Below are 25,299 nucleotides of genomic sequence, written 5' to 3' on the forward strand. Positions count from 1 at the left end.
TTCTGGTTTCAAATTAAGATAGTTGTACACAAAAAGAGTAGTTTTCTTCCAATAGGAACTTTGTTTCTATACGCCCTGTGTAGTTGGTTCTGGGTCCGCCTGTTTCTGCAGCCTCCCCTTGCTGGAGCCATCAATCTCATAGTTGCCAGTTTTCTTCGTTTTGTCTTAGCTCATTTTCCTCGTCTTTGATAATACTTGGATTCAAAGTGTTCCATTATTACGAGGACCAGTCAAGTGTAGTTTGAAGCCTTTGTATCAAAGCGACCAGGCTGCGAAACTCCGAACTACAGCTTCAATATCCATTTTACGTCTTTGGTCGATCTTCGTTCAAGAAACAAAAAGTTTTTCATTATAAATTCGGACGATTCCTTTTAATACAATCCTGTGAAACACGTGTCCGACACGCAGAGCCCCTTTGAAAAATTGGATGTCACTTTTATGGTCCTTAAGTCAAAACTAGATGTCTTTTAAGAAATCTGTAGAAACTTCAAGGTCTTTCTTCCATAATTTGCGGGGATATTATTTTGATATAAAGCATGAAAATATATGTGAGCCTTTCAGTTTCTCTGTCTTGTCTGATGTTGCTAGGGTTAAATTAATTATTTTACATTTTAAGCGACATTAATAAATAATTTTAAAATGAATACTTACAATTAATTTTATATTACGTACCCTAATTATATAATTTTCATATTACTTCTTTGTAATGTTTCGAACAACTTTCAGTGTTCTTTCCTCGGGGCTTGAAGCTAACCACTCACCTTCTTCCAGTACCGAAGTTAAGAATGCGTGGAGTTTTTCTTCCGTCCCCACCTCCACGTCTGAATGGCGTGGTGCTTATTTAAACACCAGGGACAGCTTTACATATACATAGACTCTATTGCTCACTAATGAGCCTTTAAAACAATTACTGAACACTTTTCTGGACGGAGGATCAACCTGTCGTGTGGCCTGCACAACACAGAAAGACATACATCCTCGCCTCGAGTGGGATTCGAACACAAGCAATGTGATTGGCATTTTCGAATTAACCTTATGAAGCACCTCTAAGGATATATATGAGCGTACTAAATTTTGTTAAAAAAATTTCATGAGACCAGACTGCCTAAGAGACCAAATTCTATACGGGAGGATATTAGATAAATTAATGTTGAAAAATAGGCTCTGAAGATGTTAGTTGGATGAAACCAGTTCTGTATAAGGTCAACATTGTTTATCGTAAGTTGGAATAACACCACTCATTACTAGAGCTAAACGTTTTATGTTTTAGTAGTTGTGTTATTTGTCATTATTTGTACTGATTACGATTCTTATCAAAATAAGGAAGTCACACTGAAAAATAATTGAATTTGTCTATTAATGCATGTCAGGATCGGTATGGAAGATACTGACATTTAGGTTAAAATTCTCGTTATGCTTCAATAATAGCATGAATCAGTACGGAGACGCGAGATTGGGCAGTGTGACTAAACAGGATAGAGGCACGTAGCAAAGTGTGTGTGTCGGTAATAAAAATCCATTTGCCGGGTCGGCTGAGGCTCAAGTGGTGTGGGATTTAGGAACAGAAGAACGCCCCAACTCCCCCCATTCCACATCGGGGGTTAACCCCTTTATCTTACTCCTTTACCACCGCACACTTCCCAACCATAACCCCAAGAGAATTTATTCATTGTTTTGTGCCAGACTGAAATGTTTCGAATCTGTTTGTAGGAATCTGCATTGTATTAGGGACACAAGAACAAGGAATAGGATTCTAGTTGCTGTAGATAAAAAGCTTCGTGAATGAATAGATTTTCGTGTCCCGTAGCAAGGGTTTTGAAATCACATTGGAAAATGCTGCGTTTGTGTTTGAAGGTGTTGGTATCAGCTTTCGCCCAGCTCCTTGTATTTGTTAGTAGTCTGTGTGGGATTTTGATCCGTCGTGTCAGATCCACGCCACCAAGCGGCCTGGTAGAGGCCCCTCTGTCATGCTCTGGAATAGTGAAGTACCAGGTTCGAATTTCTGACGGGGTATAGACCATGTGGAATAAGTAATATTTCAGGTTTATTCGGCTGTGACAATGAAGATGGCTGTCTTTTGGGTTGTTGCGCCATGCAGTCTGGTAGAAGTTTACCGACGTTTCAGGGATGCTTACTGTCTCCAGGACGATCGCTCGCCCGTCAGTGCCACCTACGCGAAGGTCTTCCGAATACTCTTCCTTACAGGTTTTCTAACATTTTGCATGTACTTTTCGTTTCTCCTATGAGTTATACATGCCCTGTCCATCTCATCCTCCTTAATTTGATCACCTTGGGATTGAATGACCCGAATCAGGTGCACCTAAACTTGCCTAAGTCAGGTGCATTTTTATGTACTGGAATTAAATGGCATTATTTAATTTTCGTAAAGATTGGAACTGGATGGTCTAAATCAGGTTTTCGTGGGGGTTGAAATTTATTTATTCTTCTTTATTACGCCGTCTCCTTTACAGGAGGTTGACGACATTTTATGAACAGAATCCTTCTATCCTTTCTCGGACTGGGACCTGTTCATATATGTTTTTTAGGCAGGTGATACAGAAGTGCCTTCTTCTGTGTGTATGGAGTTATGGAGTAATTGTTGGGATGCCACGGAGAAACCGTGGAAGCCCCGGAGGAAAACTCCGTGTTGCCTAGACCACGGTCTTGCCCAACACAAGTTATAAATTCGGGCACCGCCGGGAATCGAACCCGGGACCCCAGGGAAATTTATTTACCTATATTTTATATGCTAGTAATTCTAAATTATTGAACTAAAACATAAATATAGGAAAAATAACACGGCACTTCTTTTAAATGCAAGGAAATCTACAGGTCTGAAATTAACCGAGCCTATCAGGAGACCAGAATCTGCAATGAGGCAGTTATATTACTAGCTTATATAACAGTTTATTTGAAAATGTGTCTGGGAACTACAACAGCATGAAATTTAGCTCGAACACTGGAGATATATGATGAATTTTGTCGGAAGAATATATTGAAAATACACCACTTGGAAGACTAAGAAGTAGATGGAAAGAATATGTTGAGATATGTCTTAGGTATAGACGTTTTAAAGATGAGAGATAGGCGGACCTAACTTCGGCTTTTGTTAATTGGCATCTTGTAGTATTAGCGTTACTTAATATTTAAGTTCTATAACTAAAAATAGTATTTAAATAAACATAAACAGATCTTGCATGCAGTTCTTGGTGTGGGCAGGAAAGACTTCTCAATGGCCGTGATTGGTTACGGGTCGGATGACCGTGTTTCGATTCTGGGCAAGGATAGGAATTTTTCTATCCGCCACCACTAAGATATATCCTGATAGTTTTAAATAGCCCATCCTGCCTACTAGCCAATGAATACAGGTGAGGAATTCCCTTTTTCGTGGTTAAAGAAATTGAAGTTTGTAGCTGAACACCTCTACCTAGTGTCGAGAGTTAAGACTGCATTGGAGTCCGCCATATTTTCTGTCTTCGTGGCAAGGTGCTTAGACACAGAGGAAACTTTTGCTGTCAGACTGCGGTATCGTTGAAATCAGTTTGCAGGAGTATGATTAAACGCGTTTCAGTTGTTTTCCGGATACACAGAAGGATTTGCCATCTACTGAGTCTGTTTGTTTTCATCCATGCTGGAATTTAAGGCTGACATTTCCCTAGAGAAGCCGGGAAATGGGAAGCATAGGGATGGGTTATACTGGTGTTGTGTTGGTACGCTACAGTGGCGCTGCGTATGCGGTGGGAAAGGAAATGTGGGTTAGAAGCTGTTTGTCGCTGCAAATACGGTATGGGACGCCACGCGAGTGTAATTGTATGTGTTACTATGTGGTGGTTTCTTAGTTTCAACCATGTCTGTATGTGTCTGTCACACACAAGCACTTCAATTTCGACCTAATATTTATATTTTTCGTTCAATACTGTAAACAGTATGTATTTCAGGGGTAATAATTTCTTTAGCGTATATAGGCCTGTTCGATTTTTAAATTAATAATTTATTTCAGTAGCAACAGAGTAATATTTATGTAACGTCAGCGAAAGTGCCCTTTCTTGTACTGTAATACTGAAATTATTTGTTTATTAAGACAATGTTATGGATTTATTTTCACATTTTCTGTTATTGACCACCGGCCACTCCATCAAAACATCGTATTAAAACTTTAAAATAGACCGCAACCATGTCCTCTCACATCTCCTCCACTCATATTTTGATTCATTATTCACATAATCTTTCCGTACCTTATTCGACACTCATTATTTGTCATAGTGTCGTAAAATAACCGAATAAAGACATACAAAACAATTTCTAGAAAGTATGTTTGCGTAATGTTGTACTAAAATACGCGACTGACATTTCTGCGCTATAGTCCGCTTTTCTCTTCCCATCTTCACCTCCCACTTCTCATACTCTTTGCATTATTTTTCTTATCCTTCCTACTTTACCTTTTCTTTTTATGTATGTTTGTCCTCCTTCCCTCCCGCACTCTTCTTTCGTTTCACGCTCATTCGTATTGTACTTTATGTTCCATTTGTACTCTTCATGTTATTAGCGTATTTCGTCGTTTCTTTATCTTCTTCTACGAACTTCAATATTCGACGAAAACTTGCGATAATTATCATGAGGCCCGAATTGTAAGCTAAGAGTAATGATTAAAATTTTGTTGTCATTTGTTTGCTTGCATTTATACCTCTATTTATAGTTCTCTTTCTTTTATATTTATTTTCCTATCTTAGTCACATTATTTTAGTTATGCATTAATCATGCCCTGCTCACGTAATACTTCAATTTTGATACTGATGTTGTTCTCCTCAGGAAATTTAAAATTTTCATTGTTGATCGGTCTTCAACGTCTTGTGTCCAGGTATCTCTTATCAGCATTTGTGGTCTCCCCAATGATCTTCAGCCATTCGGTTGCCAACGAATAATTTTTGCTATGCATTCAAAGATTATTATTTTTTTAGTCAGCTCTGCAATTTTCTACGAATTCCAAAAATTTTATTTTAAATTTCCATGTTGCCGGTGTAAACTGTTATTCACCTTTACACTACGAAGCTGCCAAACAACAGAGCACTTCCGACAATAATTGCAATGTGTTGACATCCCTGCTTGCCCGCAGTATGTGCAAGCGCCTCTACAGAAAGTGGCATTCTCTGTTGGCTAAAAGAGGAATTAAAGTGCGTTTGGGGCAGGGGGTATATGTGATGGGGGTCAGTTGGTGGGGTGGGGCACTGGCCTCTCCACTCCACAAATTGCCATGTATTGAGAGGGAGAGAGCTGAGACTGGCGTTTGAAGATTGTAATTTGCTTTGATCTTTCTCTCCAATCTAAATCACCCTCATTCACAGCACACCCTCCCAATCTCCCTTCAAGCCATATGCATCCATTCCATAGCTAGCTACCCTCTGCGGAAGGAGGCACAGGAAATCCATTCCTACAGCAGGTACCTATCAAATATGAGACACTTGCATTATTCATCCGACAGCTAAGTCTTTCATCTCGTATTATGGAATGAACATCTTCATTACATACCCAGGACATTGACAGCAGAAAACGGAGATGTTCAATGTAGCTTAAGAGACAAATCAGCTAGCTCACTGGTTCATTGACTGATTTAAGTAAACAACCATGTTACTGATTGGCTTACAGCGTAGTAATTTTCTGACCGACTGAGTCGTCGACTATCTTACTAAGAAACAAAATATCAGTCTCGGCTGATTGTTCTACAAAGTAACTGATTTAGCGATTGAATGAGTCTTTACTAAGTAACTACTGAATAACTCAGACTAAGGAAGTGACTGACTATTGCGCTGTATAATCGGACGATAAACCGAACTGAATGTGTCCTTACAACCTCAAATAGATGGAGATGAGTCATCAGCCTCGCGCTCCGGTCGCTCTGTCCCTGTTACCGTCTGGCTGAAAGTAGATGGCGCAAAGAGCAGTCTGACAGGGAAAAGTCCTTGGAATTTCAGGAATACGACCCAGTGACATTTCTGAATTAGACGAGCATCCGTTCTGGCGCGTGTATGCGTGTACGCACGTACGCATGCAAGAATGTTTGCATGTATTACCTATATTTGTGTATGTACTTAGATTTGTGTGTGTAATATTTGTTTATGTGTATACATTTTAGACCTGTCTAATAATTCTGCGAAACACAGAACTGTAGTTTTCAAGTCCTTCGCCGTGTAATTAAAAATAGGAACTGCGCGGAGCACAGTAATTAAGCCACACTGTGGCGTACAGCCCAGACATCTTCACAGAGTGCTTCCATTAACTTATTCCGCGTCCTGTTTATTACTGGATGTATACTGCTTATATTTCTGTTATTTTATGCTTGCATAATCTCAACTTAGTTTGTTTCAGTCTGAATGTCTGTACACAAGGAAAATACCGTCACTCATATTTAGACTGCACGTCTGTTCCAAATGCATTCGCTAATCTACATTCCTAATTAGCTTTGGTGTTCATTAATTATGTCTAGACAGCTTGGAGTTGCGAAAGTAACATTTAAATATTCATTTTATTTTATAATAGGGCAATCCTCATTACTATGTGTTAGTCATAAATTATAATAACCGTTGCCTTGATAAAGCTGTGAAGGGATTTTGGACCTTATGGAATACTTTTTTATGTCTCTGTGTGTTTTATGCGTAAATTATTATAACCTTTAGGGTGTTTTGGTCTTAAAGTTGCACGACTGACCTTAAAGGCACCATCTCCGTCTGGCTGGCATTTGCCATGGCCCTCAGTTCTTTTATCAGTGTATGACGATTATTACTGTTACGTGTTGAAGTTAATTCGTCTCTATATTAGAAATGGAAATCTACGAACATTTGACCTGTTCGCAGTTAACGTTTATTTTAAAATGAAAGGACAGTTTCGCCGCGGGTCCCACTACAATCATTAGCTATATGTGTAATTTCACTTTTTGGAGTATTGTATAGGATTTATGTGCAATAGGATGAACTCCTTAGAAAGAACGATGTGTGAACCCTTAGGTGCATTTTGACGTCTCTTAAATCTGTAATCATTTATTTCAGTTCAAAGATCACGTGTCTGTACCGCATAGGTGAATTAAAGATGGGCCGGCTAAGTTACGGGTTGAACTGGAGATACACCGACTAAGAAGTTATACTTAACACTCAGCTGGGTTCCTGTGACCTACTTCGTTAATTTACATAATCTTATCAGCACTGGCTTCTCATCCAAGGCTCATTCAGGAACACTGCTTCGAGATGGGAGAGTAGACTTTTGGAAATTCCACTACGGTATTGCCATATTACTTCGCGATTCAATTAAAATAAAAACCTTTCGTGTCCTGATGACCAAGGGATGTGTTAGAGATGTATGCAGTTACCTGGGATAGATGTGTGAGCTGAGACGATGCGTAGTATGACACTCGAGAAGGGCAGTACGTTGACGCCGGTTTGGAGTAGATGTGGTGGCTGTACCGACCGCTCCCATTGGTGGATGCAATATAAGTGGCGCTTCCGATATTTGTAGTGGCGTATGGACAAGGCGAAGGTGACGATCGACGTGACAGTGGCAGCGGAAGTTTGTGGAAACTTGCTATTGTTGCGTAACTTCCACTTCCCACGCTACCAGCGCGCCCGATGGAATCCAGGCGAATGAATACATTCGGGTTACTACCGTAAGCAGCGGTGGTGTAAGTTGTGCTGAAACAATGGTAAAAATAATTGTGGCAGTAATCATATTAGACTTAATTTCACGTGGCACCTGATTGGGAAGAGTCCACTTGCAAGATATTGCATTTCAGGTGAGGATAATACTAAAATGGATCACAGAGAAATAGTAGTGTGGGACTGAACTGAATTCAACTGGATCAGAATCTGGTTCAATGGCAGTATGTTTTTATTACAGTGATAATTTGTTGGATTAAGTAAAATCGCTTCATAATGCTTGACCACCGGACTAACAATCTATTGAAAACAACTCCTCGCATTGGAATTAGGAGAAACAAGATGTAGCACACCTTTCGGCTGACCTGACGTATCATCCACTGAAGATACTACACGCTTAGAAGCACATGCAAATTGAAAGCTGCTTTTGTTACTGAAACGTCAGACCGGAGACTAAATAGTTCATATTCCAATGTTAAATTACATTACCTAAATGCATCTTAGGTTTTCATAAGTACTGTGCACGAAATGTGCAAAGTGAACCCATTATGGAAGGCTCTTTCTTTTCGTCAGATACGTCATCTCCAAAAAGTCTGGATGCAATCCGATAAATGTGGTACTGGGGTCCTAGATCTTTTTCATTTTTGGGCCGTACCGGTCTGCCGTAAAGAATTCTTTATATAGTCTCAAAAGATACTTGTGTATGTTTCTTAAAAACGACTTGTTATATAAATAAGTACACGATTTACAACGCAAAATGAAAGAATGTCGTATTTGGAAAACATTGTGCTCCAAAGTGAAATGGGTCCACATATTTCTAGTCGTTACATAAATAAATTGAAGAAGTGCACTAAATTAGAACAGTTTAATCTTTCAAACGTATACACACATACACGTGTTTAGCCTTTTAAACACCCTGCACGTGCTTATATAAGAAAGAATCAGATTTATAGAGCCATGGGATTAATACAACATAAAATGTTTTAATCCTCATGAATGCGGTCCCACCAGCAAGGATTAAAACGACAATAAATCATTAAGATACTTATAAAAATGTCTTTTTCATAGATAAGCACATCTGACCACAGCTTTATTAGTTCATTTGTAAGGACTATAATGTAAAACCTTTCGTTTGCTGTAGTTTTATTTTTTGCCTGCAGCTTCGGTAATAACCACGGTCCAGTTTTACTGGAAACGACTGACAAATTCTACAGTGGTACAAAATGTAACAATATTTTCAAGGTAGCTGATGATATAATATGATTAGAGGTCATTGTCATGAGCCAACAATGTCTTGTTTGCCATTGTTGCAGCGATGTATTCCGGCAAAGACGTCGGTTACCATTTTTTGCAACAGTGTTTTCCAGTAGTGCGGATTTCCTAGTTCATAGGATAATCGCGGAGACAGGCCGATATGGACGACCGTCTGAGGTGTTATTCTCTCACGCTAGACCGTGAATAACACCCAAAAATCAGCATGAAAATGACTGAGAAGAGTTATTAAACATTTTATTCATGTTCGAAGGAAAATTTCGACGCGTGGTGATTTTTTAAAATAATCCCGCCATTTCAAGATTAAGTAAGTCATGTTTTATGGAATCGTAAATCACACTCAGGTGGACTCTGCAGTCAGCGATAGCCTACTCAGCATTCAGCTGTACGAGAACAGACAGCATAAACACCACAATCCTCGTTCTCAGCAGCTTAGCACAACGGCGATCTGTAGTCTATGCAAACAGGCATTAAAAGGGATCGTAGCTCACATTAAAATTGAGTTTTAAAATTTTGATTTGTTTAGACTGGCAGTATCGAATGATCACTGCAGCTGAGCCGACTTTAAACATTTTAATTCGACGTAGGATTTGAGATTTTCGCAATTCACATTGTCATTAAGACGTCTAGGGCATTATACCAGAAGCCTGTTTCAACAGATTTACATAATCGGAGATATTGGTCTGAAAAATAATATGGACGTATGTCACGCCAGAAGTGCGTAATGGTGATGCTGTTCTGTGCAATTACAGACACTAGGGCGTATGGACACTAAAATGCACAGATGTCAAACTAACAAAGCGCAAGAATTTTGACTCCTGCAAATTACCTACCTCGATGTATTTTACTATTATTAACCCATCTCCACCTAAGTCTTCCTTCAGCTTTTACAAATTATGAAGCTCATTACGTGTTGAAAGCATTCAGATGTTGGTTGAATAAGCGAGAATTGTAGTCAAAGGACTGTAATGTATCACTTTGCTTCCAGACGTGAAGTTACAGAATGTGGGGTGTGTAAAATAATTTATTCTCTCACAGCCAGAAGTGCTGAGCTTCATCGGCCGCTGTAACTCCGGGGGGGGGGGGGGGGGGGGGGTTAGTAAGTTTTGAAAGGGTTAAGAGGAACGGCTTTGCTTGTTGGAGGGTGGTGTATTATTTAGGTAGACCCATGTGACATTCTTTATAGGGGCGATTATGGGGGATTCAACTCGTGATTACTGGTCAGCCGCGGGGGAAGGAAAAGAAAAATTAGTACATGGATTGTGAATATGAGCTAGCGGTGGACCGCAGTGGTTAGGTAACATGACTTGATAAACCTTTCTTTTTCTCTAACTGTCATTCCCTTTGTCTTTATTATTCTCAGTCTTTCTTTATTATCTTCCCTTCCTTCTTCATTTCTTCTATCTCTCCTTTCTTGGCTATTCATAAGGGCGATGTTCTCAAGAAATTGAACATTTCTGTCTGCGGTCGGAATGTGTCCGGCCCGCAGTCTTGCAATCTGTGTCCAGGTACCCACGCCCTCTGCCCTTACTGAGATCAGCAATAACATAACGACCCCAGCGTGCTGATATTGAAAAGAAAATAATAAAGGCCAAGGGAAAATATACCCCTCTGTCACTTTTGTAAAGGAAAAATGGCCTATGTCCCGCGGTGTGTACTCTCATGCATCAATGTCAACAAGGTCTAGCGATTAGCACATCTGCTTTGTACTTCAGGGATGTCTGGGAAGAATCTCTATGGATGTACCGGCTGTTCTTAGTTATAGTTTTGTGGTTTCCCACAATGGGGCGAAGCGGTTGGAAAAATAATCTACCTTAAAATAGGCCATAACTTCTTCTTTCCATATATTTGCTCACTCATGTTTCCACCTGTTACGATGCTATAATTCCTGGTCACAACACCATCGCTAAATAATGTAATTAATTTGCCACAGTGTCGTCATCACAATCTATAATGTGGCAGACGGAGGAGCGCGTGGCAATAACGCAGCTTTACATCTCTTAACTCTGTGAGATTTCAGGTGCTTACAGCGGTGACTGTCTTCTGCGAGGTTCCACTGTTTATTAATCTTACATTTTTCACTTTTTTTGGGATCTACTAATGCATAGATGGATCAAGAAACTTTTATCTCGTTACTGGTTTTGACAATAGTGAATTTGCTGCCAGATCGGTCGATTTACGACCGGTAACAAACAGTAACTATAGTCGGCGCAGTTGTTTTTGGCCGGTGGAGAAGCTAGCGGAGCTGGCGGGCGGGCCTACTCTGTGAACCTGAGGTGGCACGGTCAGTGAATTTCTTTTGTTTGGGCGTTCAGTCCGATAAGCTCCTCGATGCAGTCAGCATTATACTATCGCACAAATGACTCGCTCCTAGCCTCCCCATTGAAAATTCCACCGGCCTAAAACTACTGCGCCGACTATACGACAAAACTTCGCGTCATCGCTCTTTATGGACGGTACCTATGAATATATTGAATACGCAGTAACGAACAGCCGACAAGGAGTGGTCCACCAGTGTCGGGGGCTGGGCTGAGTACTCGCATCTATCACCACATTTACATAGTCTTGATCTAGGGCAGATTCTTTAGCACGACTTAAAAAATCAGATGGGCTGGATATGGAGAACGCATGAAGAAAATGATAATTGTACTGTACTGAATTTTAGTCAGATTCATGGAGGAACCTAGGCGAAGTAGGAAGGATAATATTATGATTACTCGCAAAGGAATAGGCGTGCGTTTAGTTTGAGTGGATTGGAAACACTTTACTTATGCTAGGGGCCGATGGCGATCTTCATTAAACGCAACTAGTTTATGGCACAGCTAAGCGACTGTTAGGTTCTTAAGAACGGTTATGTTGCAAACTAATGCATATTTTGTCTAAGACGGGACTTTGCTTTGCGGTTTTTTAACAGTGCGGAGGTTGGTGGCAATGATGTTTTAACAGCACTGTACAAACGTGTGTAAATGTAATTTGAATTCGGTACATATAATTAACTTAGGAACTTGTGAACTTACGCACTTGTTTGCTCTACAGATTGCCATGCAGCATGGCAGGGGAAGGATTAAGATAGGAAACGCCAAGGCAGGATATTGGTCTCAGATGAAACCAATATGACAGCTTAACACCAATGCTGAAGTGGGTAAAGCCCAGTATCAGCTCCAGTCGTTCGTGGGGGACGTGGGTTGGGCTGAGATTTGTAACAGACACAAATCTGGTGGGTACTATGTGGTTTTGTTTGGGTTTCAATTTTCGCTTGTACCGGCTTCATAAGCGTTCTCAGGCAAATTCCATGTTAATAAATTAAAAAGACCAGAATTAATTTATGATTATTTTGTTATGTTACATATAACGCTGTTGAAAGCTAATCGCCATTTTGCAAGGGTTTTCCTTGAAAAGTTGACATTCGCTCAGATCTACAAGAAGTAACCCGTCTTCTTGAGATTAACTCTAAGATTATTTCAGTGTTCACAACAAACTCGTCACTTGACCATAAACTAAATAAGATTAATCTATTTCACATCTTTATAGTAAATTTTCAAAAATCAAAGTTAATATTATCCTTCTATCTACGCCCAGTTCTCCCAAATGGTATTTTCCCTTGAGCTTATTATTCTTCACTACATAACCTTATCAAGCATGAAGACCTTTGTGACATTTCATAACAATCTAGTAATTATCCTCTATGGATCAAAAGTATTGTTATAACTCATACAAGAGTCGAATAACAAACCACATTTAATCATGTTACATACTCCATTTTGTTACAGTACGGGTGAGAGAAACGAAATGGATATGTAGGTTGCTTTCTGGTGCGTTTTTATTCAGATTATGTACAGAAGTCGTATGAAATTTACTGTCTGTCGTTTTTCAAATAGGGGACGGATGGAGAAGCATTATGGGGCCGCGTGGCAAAGTGATACAACACAAGGAATGTGGGGGGGGGGGGGGGTTTGCAGTGATTGGGGAAGTTCCACATAGTTGGGTCTGTCTTGGCGTGTGGCATTTCGATAGTTGATGGCAAGAGAATTTCCAATATACAGTTGCTATCGGAAAGGCTTGCAAATTGAAACCATGAGATCCCTCCGCACATTAAGGCTTCAGTTTAGAAGGACAATTAATCATCATGAGGTAACAGATTTTCGAAATAAGAAAGGCAGCAGTGATTTTCAGGGTATTTAGCACATTGCATTAATCCTTAATTTAAGGTTCTGTACTTGAATTCTCAACTTCTAAATTACATTCCTTTCAATGCTAAAAGCAAAATGTCTAGTGTAGAAACACTATTGTCGTCTCTTCTAAATGTGTTTATTTAACAGTGTCAAATTAAGTTGACTGCCGTCTTCGGAATTTGCAATGTATTTTCGTTAATGGAAATTGAATTTCCATGTAAGTATGCAAACAAAATAACTTTTACAGTTTACGTAAACAGCAATTTTTTAAACGGTTTTAGGATATCAATATTATAGACACCAATTAATCGGCTCTCGTGAAATTTGTTGTGAACATCTTTATTATTTTTTAAACTTCTTGGTACCAACATGGCGACGCTGCAAACGTGTGTGATGTGAATGACACTGCCATCATTCCGTGCAATATTGTGACGTTTTCGTGTGGTTTATATTCTTGGAAAGTGTTGAACTTTTATTGATAAATTCTTTATTCCCTCTGAGTCAATGACAATTTTCAGACGATAGAGCAGCACGTAGGATGTGTGGAATTGCTACTTACTGCAAAGATTCCTGGGTTCTCGCTTTCTTGCTTTTCACGTAGACAACAGATGTTACAGCAATCACTACAACGATCATGACACACGCACAGCCGACAGCTACGTAGAAGGTACCGCTAGACGTCACTAGCGAGCCTGGATCCAGACGTATTGAGTCATTTCGTGGAGTTGCGTCTTCTGAAAACATAAATATAGAATTTCGTCAACACAATCAGAAACAGAGCTCGATTTCCTGTACTAAATTTCAGATAACATTTTTCTGTATCTGCTTAGGTTAATGCGTAATTCTAAAATTACTTTGCCCAGTTCAAAACATCAAATAATTACATAACTGATGTACGTATTCAACAACCGAGTACCTGACTTGACTGACGCCGTGGTATAAGGTCAGTCGTGAGCAGGCAACAGCTTTCAGGTCGAATATCATCAAGAAATATGTGAAACCAGAAAATTTGAAACTATCATCACACAAGTTTACTATCATTCCCTTTTTTAGTATGCAGCTTCAACAGGTATTTCTGTGTTGTGAAGATAAAGGTGAAAGTTGTACGTGTGGTTAATATGTGCCACGCCAAGGGTGAAATGAGACGCAAATCGCTGCACTCTTAACCTACACACTAGATGGAGGCTAGTGGTGAGCTTCATGCTCTCGTGACTTTGTGGAAGAATTTGATAGGTGGCGTCTTGATGAGCTACAGAACCTGTCCAGATATAGTAATGGCGACGAGGTAAGTCTCTTCCCTGCCGGGAATCTGACCAGGGTTGTACAGTCCTTAGCCAATCTAATATCCTGGCTCATTTTGTTTCTGTGAGATCAATTTTAATACCACGCTTATTAATTTTAATATTATTTTCTCTTCTCTTTCCGCTAACATATTCCTTGATTTAATAACCCTAATATTATTAGCTTAATTAGAAACATGAAGTTCATCATTGTTTATTTTTGCCCATCTTCTTGTCGCTTACTCGTCCATCCATATCCTGATGATCCGACATCGGACGGTGGCTGGAGGCCTACATAAACATGGGAAAAAGCATTTACACCTCAAAGAACATCCTGTAACATGGAGTTTGTCGAAGAGTGGAATGACCCTTGTGAGATTGGTCTCTGAGTTGTTTTCCCGAATAGAACTTTGCAGCGTTACACCCATTTCCTGCCTGTCAATAATCGATAACTATCGATGTCTCGATCTATATTTCGCCTACCCTGACGTGAGACAGAACGTCATTGACGTAAACCTGTTCAATTTTTTTGTCACTTGTTTAACTTCTGTCAACCCGCAAGATTTTTCCTTTTTACAGCAACGTTTTCTAGTATTGTCAGTCAGATGTCTGTTTTGAAAGCAACACGGACTGAGAAAGGACGTTGGAATCGGTGACAGGGCGCATGACTGAAAAAAGTTTCCAATAGAACGACGATTAAATGTCAAGTCTCGCTACGTCGTAGAGAAGCGTAAGGGGTTGGACGTTCCGTAAATGTGACTGCATTACGTAGACTTTGATTATATGCAAAGAGTGATCTGCCCGACGCTACGACTGTCTTAACCTCAGAGGAGAGCCACCCAGCTGTGTGTTCCCAGGGACGATTTGGGCATGATAACAAAGAGAGGACCAGCGACGGGAATTGAACTCTGGCTGTTTGCTTTGTGGCCTTACTGACTGAGATATCCTGTCTTGTATAGTGAATCATGCGTGTAGCAAACTTTCTTTACACTGATACTGAATCAGCTGGTCAAGGAATTTGCCTTCAGTGGAATTGGAAGGTTCATTACCATATTCACAAGTAACCACAACTGGATTCTGTCCCGAATTTACGTACAATGTTGCAGAAATAATGATCACACAGCATAGAATTAAAAATTTACTTGTTCTTGTCTTCAGTTGAATATGTACCACAACGGAAAATGCTTCGAATAAAAATTGCAAGAATTAGATCTAATCTAATCGTACAAGAACATTTATGAAGTTCGATTTAGATTTAATTTAAAGTAGCAGTTGAGTTTGATAGGTTAGATCTAAAAATTAAATTATCCTGGGGGTTGTATTTGACCGATAAAATTGAAATTCCGGACAACTTTTAATATAGACCGTCAATACCATATTAATTAAAATCCGTTTGTTTTCAAACTTATAACATGCACACAGAAGATCGTTCGATCGATCAAACAAATGAACGAACAAAAACGACTTCTCTGTTACTAACAAAATCGGCTAGGAGAATTTAAAGTAAATCAAGAAACTTACTATTCTGAGATAGAGGCGGTCGAGTGTGTTCCGGGTCCCCTGCCGTCTTTCCATCACTTTCCTTTCTATTCCATCCTGACATTTGACATTGGGGGAGGGGGGAGGATCAAGCATTGGCTTCCCGCCAGGACAGCCAGGAGTCGCGCGTGGACGCAAAAATAGTCTCAGAAACGACTTCTTTTATATACTATATAATATGAAATATCCACAAAGAAATACGGTCCGGGGAAATGTATTTTTTCTTCTTGTTGTTGATTTTGAATAAACTTTGGGAAATTGAAGTTTCTAACTCATTCTATGTAGGGAGTGATTTTATGTATGTTTGCCAACTTGAAAACGACCAATTTCATTGTAACATGTAAGAGACGTTGGTGTAAGCAGCAAGGACTAACATGGGAAGGATATGTAAGTTATGAATTCAAAGTACTCTGGTCTCAGGTACGCTGGATTTCAGTTTGATCTTTTCACAGTTGCAAATCTACTAACTGTTTACAGATCTACTCAATATTAATTATTGGATTATCGGTTAGTTAACGTCGCTATGTTAATTGTAGTGTTTGTACCCTTTAAATGATATGAGCGTGTAATCACGTTCGGTGAATTTGAAAGGATTCTGGCCAGGAAGAGTTCTAGCCTGTTGCAAGGTACTATCTCGGAGTTTACCAGAAAACATTAACATTTTTTTTTGGATAATCGTTTTCCCGGGTGAGACTCGAACTGAGTGCATTCTGAATATAGGTCAGAACTGTCATCTTTTAACCTAACTTTCTCGGTGATAATCAACAGCAGAGGCAGTACACAAGGCAAAGTAATGTATTTTGTTGCCGACAGATTTTATCAGTATCAGTTCCAAAAATATTTTAATCCACTCGATCTTAATTATTATAAAGTTTGCAACTGCGGAAAGTTACGTGTTAATATGTAGGACACACTGTACACAGCCGCAGAGGTTTGCATGTTGGCAGCTACGAAGTTAAAACAAATGACAAAATATTACCAACATTTAAGGTCTAATTATTCAGAATAAAAATTAAATTCAGCGACAAATGGCTAGCGATATCAACCATTCTCGTGCTACACTCTTGATGTCTCGTTTAGATACACCAGCGTTCTAAGGTTTCTTTCTTGTAGATTACCTGTGAAATAAACTTGCCCCGTCGTCTCTGAACGTTCACAGCCAACTGTTCGTTGGTTAATATAATTTTTACATTACTATTCAAATATTTATATATATATATATATTTATTTATATATATAGTATTTAGATTCACAAACTGAGTAAAATTTTCTATGTGAACTTAGCATCCATTTCTTAAATAAAATTTCTCTTTTCCCACTTCTGACAGCGCTAAACCACTTACCGACGACGGTGAGAAAAATGGATCTAGTGAGCGGAACATAGAAACGCACTAAGATACTTTGCGGCTGAAAGGTAAGTGAATGATATTACAGTCACATTCACTAAATTACATTCTTGTGAGTGAAAAATATGAGAATCGATGGATGGAATTTTGAATCTCTTGGGCTGCCTTCGGTTGAAATCACGCATCCCTCCCTTGTTTCCATCATCTTTATCTAAGTAAAGAAGTATTTTGCGAGCACAAATTGTCAGTAGCACTGAGATGTGGGCCTTATTATGACATAAGAATACTTCATAGTGACAGTTATTCAGCCTTCTCTTTCGAATATGGCATTCTTCCGTTGTGGGTTGTCTTTCTAACCTGACACGTGCTGGTAAATTTCGTGGGCACAGCACGCAGACTTGAATGTGCCAATGCTGGATGTAACAGCTATTATGTTCTTACAAACTGTTACTCAATAGGGATTTTGTTATACTTTTTCGCATGAAGCTAATTTTATCAAAATATTTCGTGTTGGGGAATTAGGGGGAACACTTGTTTGAGGAGGAAATTACTTATTAACGATGAGCTAGCTTATAAGGAAACATTGGCATTTATTGAATCTGTTGGTTTGGGTTAACAATGTTGGACATGACTTCCTGATATTTTATCCAATTCTTAATATATTTACATCCGTTTTAGCATTTTATATTCTGTACTTTCATTTTAAACTATACTTCTCTCATCTTAACTAACCCCCCCCCCCCAAGTTTATGACTTCTTGCAAGGCAACCATGAATTGCACTAATACTGCAGAATTATGGAATATAGGAGAATGTGTGAATGAATGAAACTAAGTTTTATGACCCAAAAAGTAGGAATTGAGATTTTATGATATGTTCTTTGCATAAAATCAACATCTATGATGTAGAAGATGGTTCAATAAAATCTTCCCGGGCAGTCAGCCGCGTCTCTTAGTTACACTTAGGACCAACGTTTCGAGAATAATCTCCGTCTCCATCATCAGGGTTTTGATGTCATCAAAACCCTGATTGCCCGATATTTTATTGAGTTTATTCGCCGCGAAAACTTCAAATCGTAGAAAAGAGCGTTTGTTATTTTGTCCATCCGTCTGTCTGCGTCTTTCGTATTCAAGACCATTGAAAAGAATTAAGTGTAAACTGATATTGGCTGTGCGATCTAAAGCTTTCAGGCGAACTTCATTTTGGTCTCCAACGGTCCACTGTAGTTTGCATTTTATACAGAAGGTTTAGACTTGAGGTTCTGACGTCGGCGAATATGAAGATAACTGTCTTCTGAGTCGTTCTCCCGTGTAGTCTGGTAGACGTATACTGACGTTTCAGAGGTGCTTACTGTATCAATCGTCATTGGTGGAAGGAAGTATCTCTGAAACGTCGGCGAACTTCTACCAGACTTCACGGCGCAACAACCCAGAGGACAGCTGTCTTCATACTCACCGCCATGAGAACCTGGAGTTTTGATATTGCAGCTGTGCTCAACAATGCAAACTCCGATCAACTATGAAAACGCAAATTAAAGGACACACTATCTTTTTTATAACAAGAAAACCGTATATGGTTAAAAGACCTGTTCTTTAGTACAGGTTTACTGAGTCTGTGGTTTAAAGATGCCAGCTCACATTCGCTTCTCTGCTATTGGTCGTCATTTGCGGGATCAGTGAAAAATGTCTCTGCAAAAGGGGCAGAGAACACAGTACTGCCTTCTTGAGAGGTGATGTAGCCTTCTGTAATACCGGCTGTTAGGAGCATCCTATGACACACGACTCAGTGTGTTACCCCATGTTCGGCGCACTACAAGAAGCTGCAATCTGGAGCTTCCCCTTCTTGCGTTGGTTCGATCAAACCACAAGAAACATCCCCACCCACCCCTTGCCACTCACCCCCTTGTACTTGAGCCACAGCGATCCAATTCCCAAATCAATGGATAGGAAAAAAGTTTCTGGTTAAAGACTTGGTCTGGATTTTGGAGGAAGGAGATGGATTGATTCTCCGGAGAACTGGAGGACATTACGTGCTGTGGAATGTCAAAATGGCGGAATGTTACCAATGAAATTCTTCTGACCTTTGTTAGTCACTTTCTGTCTACACATGTTTAAATTTATTCTTATATTTATGCCTGGATTTTCGATTTTTTTATAACGAAGCCCGAAAAAAAGTGAAAAGTGGAGGATAGTACTTCATTAGAAAGTTAGTGAGTCATTCTGCTTAATTAGTAATGTTACATTAATGAAATTAAGAAGATTAAGATGAACTGGTCATGTAGCAAGGATACGGGTAAGGAAAAATCTAAATTATTTTAAACGCAAAAATGAAAGATGATGCAGTAATATTGTAATGGTTCTTTAATAAATACGATGAGATTTAAAATGGATTGTAAAGAACACAATTGTATCTACGAGTGACCATGATGACAAGTTATATTCAGGGTCAGTTTTAATGCGAAGTTCTAAAATGCTTGGTTTTACGTAGGTTGATACGTGATTTCTTGTGATATTTAATCACGCTATTTTAAGTGCAGAAGTAAATGTTAGCAACGAATGATATGGAAAGGTAATCATGAATGATGGATATGAATTTGGAAGAAGCCGGTCGTGAATTATTTAACCCCACAATGTTCAGAGACCTGCTTCAACAGTTATTAAATCTGCATTTTTTATTTGTGGGTTTTGCGTTATTCTTACTGTAAACAGTGATTTATTTCCTGAAACACTGTGAATACTTATAACAGACCTGGAGTTACTGCTTCATTTTTTCTTAACCTCAACACTAGCTGGAGGTGAACGATCATCCTCACTCTCGATACTCACTGGACAAGAGACTGGCTGGGCAGTTAGCTCCAGCGTTGAATGGAGTTTTCCAACCCATAGACAAGAGTGTATCTAGGTCGTATAAAATACGGTTAAAACTTGCAGCTGACGGGCAGCTCTTTTTGCAGGCTTGTCTATTTATCACGTTTCGGGGAAAAAAAAGAAACTCAGGGAAAGGAAATTTGCGATTCAGGACACGAGTTTCAATCTTCAGCTGAAGCCATGAGGTTTGTTCCTGACAGGAAGCAGAAAGAAGCTACTCAGCTCCTAATGGATAGACAACAATCCAACAGGTGGGAGGCATTGTATTGCAGGTGCGCGTTGTACGCGACGTGATCGTGTTTTGTTTCCTATGCTGTTAGTCTCAAATACGTTGTGATTGGTCAACTGGAGATGAATAACAGAACGCTCTGCATCACAGTTGTCCAAGAAATTAGCTTAAAACCTCTGATGTCCCCGACGTTAGTGTTCTCAGTAAGTGCTATTGATTGCCAGAGGTGGGGTGGGTCCCAGGTCACTTGTGTTACTTGCGGCACATTCTAGTACGGTTCGGCACTACCGATTCTAGCGGAAAATCTCGGTACTAGAGTCGCGAAAAAATCCCGAGATTGATGGTTGTGTTCTGGGATGTTGCTTCGTGCAGAGTGGTAGAAGTTTGCCGGCATTTCACAGGTGCTTACTGCCTCCATCATAAGGGCGATGACTAATGGCCGATAAAACATCGATAAACTTCTACGAGACTACACGGCGCAACATCTCAGAAGACTTAAAAACTTTTACAGGATACCTAATTTTGCTAAGTAAAATATGGGATTTGTAAAGGGACCTGAATACAGTCTCTTTTAATCAGTAAAGCGGTTCATTTTACGCGCTACGTGAATTAATGATTTTGAAGGTGGCTGTCTTCTGGGTTTTAGCGCGTGTAGTCTGGTAAAAGTTTACCAACGTTTCACAGGCCCTTTCTGCCTCCATTATCAGGGCTATGATTACTTGGGCCCATCGTTGTTGAAAACCTCATATCCCACTTAATTAATGATAGTGATTGATGTTGCTGTTGTTCTGAAAAGTGAAATGAAGCTTAACTTCTTTCGTTATCTTTGTCTCATTCTTTGTTTTTCTTTCCGTCTTTCTCTCTTCCCTTCTGTTCTACTTGTTCTTTCTGTTTAGCCTGCTTCTTTTCTGTTTATTCCTTCCTTCTGTTTTCGTATCATCCCACACGCCCTGCTGAATGCCTTGTGGTAAGGCAAGTCCTGCAAAATTAATTCACACAGCCACGGCCATCCACTGGAACCTGGTTCTGACAGGAGCATGGGCAGCGAGTGTTCCCTGGCGTGGCAGTTGCTTAGCGACCCTGATAATGAATCATTTGTCTACAGTCAATATGCCAAAACATGATTTCATCTTATCTGAATTCACGGCTATTCTGTCTGTGTACCGAATGTCTCAGCTGAGTGGCTAATACTCCTGCTTCATATTCTGTAAGTGCCAGGTTCAAATCTCTACTTGAAACTGCCTATTCAGAGTCTTTTTATGATTTTACTCAGTTCCTTAAAGCAAACGCTGAAATTTTGAAATATATAATTGAGTGACAACTGCACAGTTTACATTACGTACTTTTACGTTATATAAATAATGTTTTTATAAAGACTTTCGAACATAATAAGAAGAAATATTATATTTTATATAATATCCCCGTTATATGTAATAAGAATACTGTACGAAAAAGATAAATATCGACTTTCGAATCATGTAGATTAGAGGTCCGATTGAAACAATACAGATCGATTTTTTTAGTGGTATTTTAGATTAAATCTTACGTACACAAGAACCTCCCTCCTGCTTGCTCATTTTAAGAACTTCATACTAAAAACTAGTAGTACGTTGCATGAGGATTATAAGTTTAAGTACCAGCAGACTAAATTTATTGTACGGCAGTATTTTGACACAGATAGCACATTGGCCAAGGGGCAACTGGACCAATATCTTGAAGTGTAGATAATGGCTTAAAATTTCTTGTTAAACTGTGAACCTGCACTGCTCCAGAACTGCAGAATACTTTTAAAGTAAATCTGGGCAGAAATAAATGCGAGTTGCCCTCTGTTTCCTGCGTTCTCTCCTTTTTCGCCCCTTGTTTTGAGTCAGACAAAACACTAAAAGTACGGCGTCAGTCTGTTCAGTTGAGTTTGCAAATAAATTCCCTGAGATGCAGGACGGCGGGACATTTTATATCTCAGCAGCGTGAGAACTTTTCTCTTTATCTCGTGACGATATCCTAGAAAGTAATACCCTACATTAAATTGTTGTCAATAAATTTTGTAGGTTCTTTGCCGTGTTCAATAAACCTGCCGCTTGACTCTACGCCCAGCCATTTCAATCCAAATTATATCTTTACAGTATACATTGTTTCTAAGACAGATTTTAATATTATCCTCACATCTGCGATAGTATTCCAAATTTTTGTACTGGTTACAGCCTCTGATATGCTGAATATAACTGACAAATTGAAATGTGAAATGACGTGCGATTTCTTTTTACTGAGATTAAATGAAAGAAAAGAGTTTATACCACAAAATAAAAGTGTCTTAAACAACATCCGTGGTGGAATATCAAAAGCTGTTAGGTGCATTTTCTGCCAGTTTTTAAAGAATTGTGGAATTAAACTCGTGTTGATGTCCTCTGCCAGGAAGAACATGATATGGGAACAAAAAAAACATTATCAACCTCTACTAGTGAGAATTGTAACTTGATAGCTAGAAAACTTAATTTTATGTTAGAATAATTCATGCTTTTTAAAATTGTTTGCTGTGAAATTGTATTTTTGCACATATCAGCTTATGGCTGTCCTTCACATATTATATCGTTTGCAACATGGTAAATGTTAATTCGTGGCAGTGTTAAGGTAAGAGCATTAGTGCAAATTATGAGCATCTCGTCGGTTGTGAAGGGTGTCCGATTTATCTGGCGTTTAAGCGCTGTTGAGTCGACCGACTTACCGCTTTGTGGCACAACGATCTCCGAGATCATTTTGTAAAACAGTTAACTGATAATCTGTACACCAATTATTTTAGCGTGCGATCCGTTAAGTGTTTGTGACAGGTGTTTAGACCTTGTAACCACTCACGTTTCAGGCAGATCTTGTTCCTACGGAAGTTGAGGGACGTCTCGTTGTGCAGAGGGTTGTATGTGCTGATGTTCAGTTGCAGTAGTACCTCAATTTCTGCGCTCTGTAGCCCCGTACACGGGAACCGAACCCTGGACACGAACAAACATAATGTAATTATAAGAGTATCACAGAAAGCTAATATTTTGCCTGCCTCAAACATGTAGGTCTGCAAGGCATCGAGTCCAAATTATGGAAAGGTTAATTAACAATTCACAATGCGTAATGGGTGTAATGATAACACAAGACAAACCTAATTTTAACCTTAACCTAACTCATTACGTCATGTGATACGACGCTGGCAACTCTACGCCGTCGGTCGTCTCGTGGCCGGCAGGATTCCATATAAAGCGAAAGCCATAATAGGAATTAATTCTTTGTATGTGTGTATGCATGTTTATTATGGCTCGAGAAATTAAATCAGTAAAATACAACTTGGTATCTCTATGCATTGAAATCAGGAAACACTTTCAGAAAGGTCAAAACTGCAAAAAATGTCCTGAGTTCTAGCCCTGATGACGGTGGTTTCTGTAGCTCGGAAAATAAGCACAATAGAATAACGGCTTAAAGACCAGTGTTGCTTATTTCAACGAAGAGATTAAATACAGAGGTTATAATTTAAAAATTGTCCTGAGTTTGAGTCCCGGTGAAGATGGTTTCTGTACCTATAACTCAGCACGATATAAGAGCAGAACCCAGACCAGAATTGTTTGTTTCGGTGAGGAGATTACAGGAGACAAGTTAGCTACCTCGAACACTAGCCTGGGTTTGACTCCTGATGAAAAGTAATAAGTTTTCCTATGACATTCAGCGATACATATGGAATGATCAGGCTGTGACACTCTTCCGGGCATTAAGGATTCTTATGAAATGTGAGCATTTATCGAATTTTGCGACAGTAACGTTGAGGGAAGTCTGCTAGTCACAGAAAAGAGCCTTGGCTGCTATTCTATAAATTGTTTAATCCTTTGTAGGATAGTCGTAGGTCTCACTGTGTATCATTTGCTTTCACGTTTAGATAATTTGTGGGTTTAATTTTGTTCTCAGAATAAACAGCGAAACGTTTCCAAAATACCATTACGACAAGCCTGTTTGTAACGGTTATGACGTGTATTTTCTTTAATTTAGGAAGCGAAGGTTTCAAACATTTGCTAGTCCGTGATATAAATTTTGTTCTTTAATAAGGCTACTCTGGACTTTTTCATAATCGTCATGATTGGCTTATCCCCAGCCTCCGCTCTGGACCCGAACCAGTCCGGGCTGCATTACTTAATCATGACAGACTCATATAAACAGCCATCTGTTTACTGAAGTCATGTTACTTTGCACTCACATTAACTAGACGCAGCGTCCGTGATGAATCTCAGAGTTGCGTTATCATCCTACTATACGCGCTTCTGTGCGGCTATTCACCGTAATAACTACTGTTATCAATTTGCATGATTAATTATTGGCTTATTTAAAAACGCTGTTTCATTTGCAGAGGTTATATGTTTGGTGTCCAATGAGAAGGGCTTACGGGTGTTACGTGTCTAAACAAATGCAGATCCGAGCACTTGAACATCATCCCCATGTTTAGAAATATGATTCAGGTGGGGGTTCGTACTTTTTGTACGCCTCTTGGCGCATCGGCCATAATGAATTGTTACAGTCCATCGGCTACACTATCCACACTATTGTTTCTGGTGCATGATGGGTTTTGGAGTTACAAATCCTCTTCCGCAGTCCGGACAAAGCACTCCCCCCCTCCTGCAAACGATATTAACCTCATACACGGAAATAGAATTCAATTCAGCCATCACGCAGTGTTTGCATGAAACGATTGACTCAGTGCGTCTGTGTGGGCACGATTCATCTGCAGAGATACTCCACAGATTTCAGTTAAATCTGGTGAGTATTTTTGGGGTCTGCTGTAAGATATATCAGGAGAGCTTAATTTTGGTTCATATCTTTCGAATATAATCCTACATTAGATGAAGTTGAAACAGAACTTTACCAATTTTCTCATAAACATTTCATGAAACGAAGATTTCTGTCTTCTGGGTTGTTGCGCTGTGTAGTCTGGT

The 25,299-nt window shown here is 39.4% G+C and overlaps 1 protein-coding gene across 2 annotated transcripts in view; it reads right to left on the minus strand.

Annotated features, from left to right (window-relative positions):
* LOC110835370 (inactive tyrosine-protein kinase Dnt) overlaps positions 1-25,299 on the minus strand; it is a 170,400-nt gene that overhangs the window by 18,193 nt on the left and 126,908 nt on the right. For both annotated transcript variants that reach the window (XM_022075512.2, XM_087351884.1), the window contains exons 4-6: positions 23,195-23,325; positions 13,644-13,818; positions 7,358-7,676 (exon numbers count right to left, since the gene is read on the minus strand). In XM_022075512.2, the coding sequence (XP_021931204.1) occupies positions 7,358-7,676; positions 13,644-13,818; positions 23,195-23,325 (625 nt within the window). The remainder of the gene's footprint in view (positions 1-7,357; positions 7,677-13,643; positions 13,819-23,194; positions 23,326-25,299) is intronic.

This window comes from Zootermopsis nevadensis, unplaced genomic scaffold, assembly GCF_977971745.1.
Source record: "Zootermopsis nevadensis isolate Lab colony 2312 unplaced genomic scaffold, Znev_1.0 Znev_ptg000020l, whole genome shotgun sequence".
Taxonomy (NCBI): domain Eukaryota; kingdom Metazoa; phylum Arthropoda; class Insecta; order Blattodea; family Termopsidae; genus Zootermopsis; species Zootermopsis nevadensis.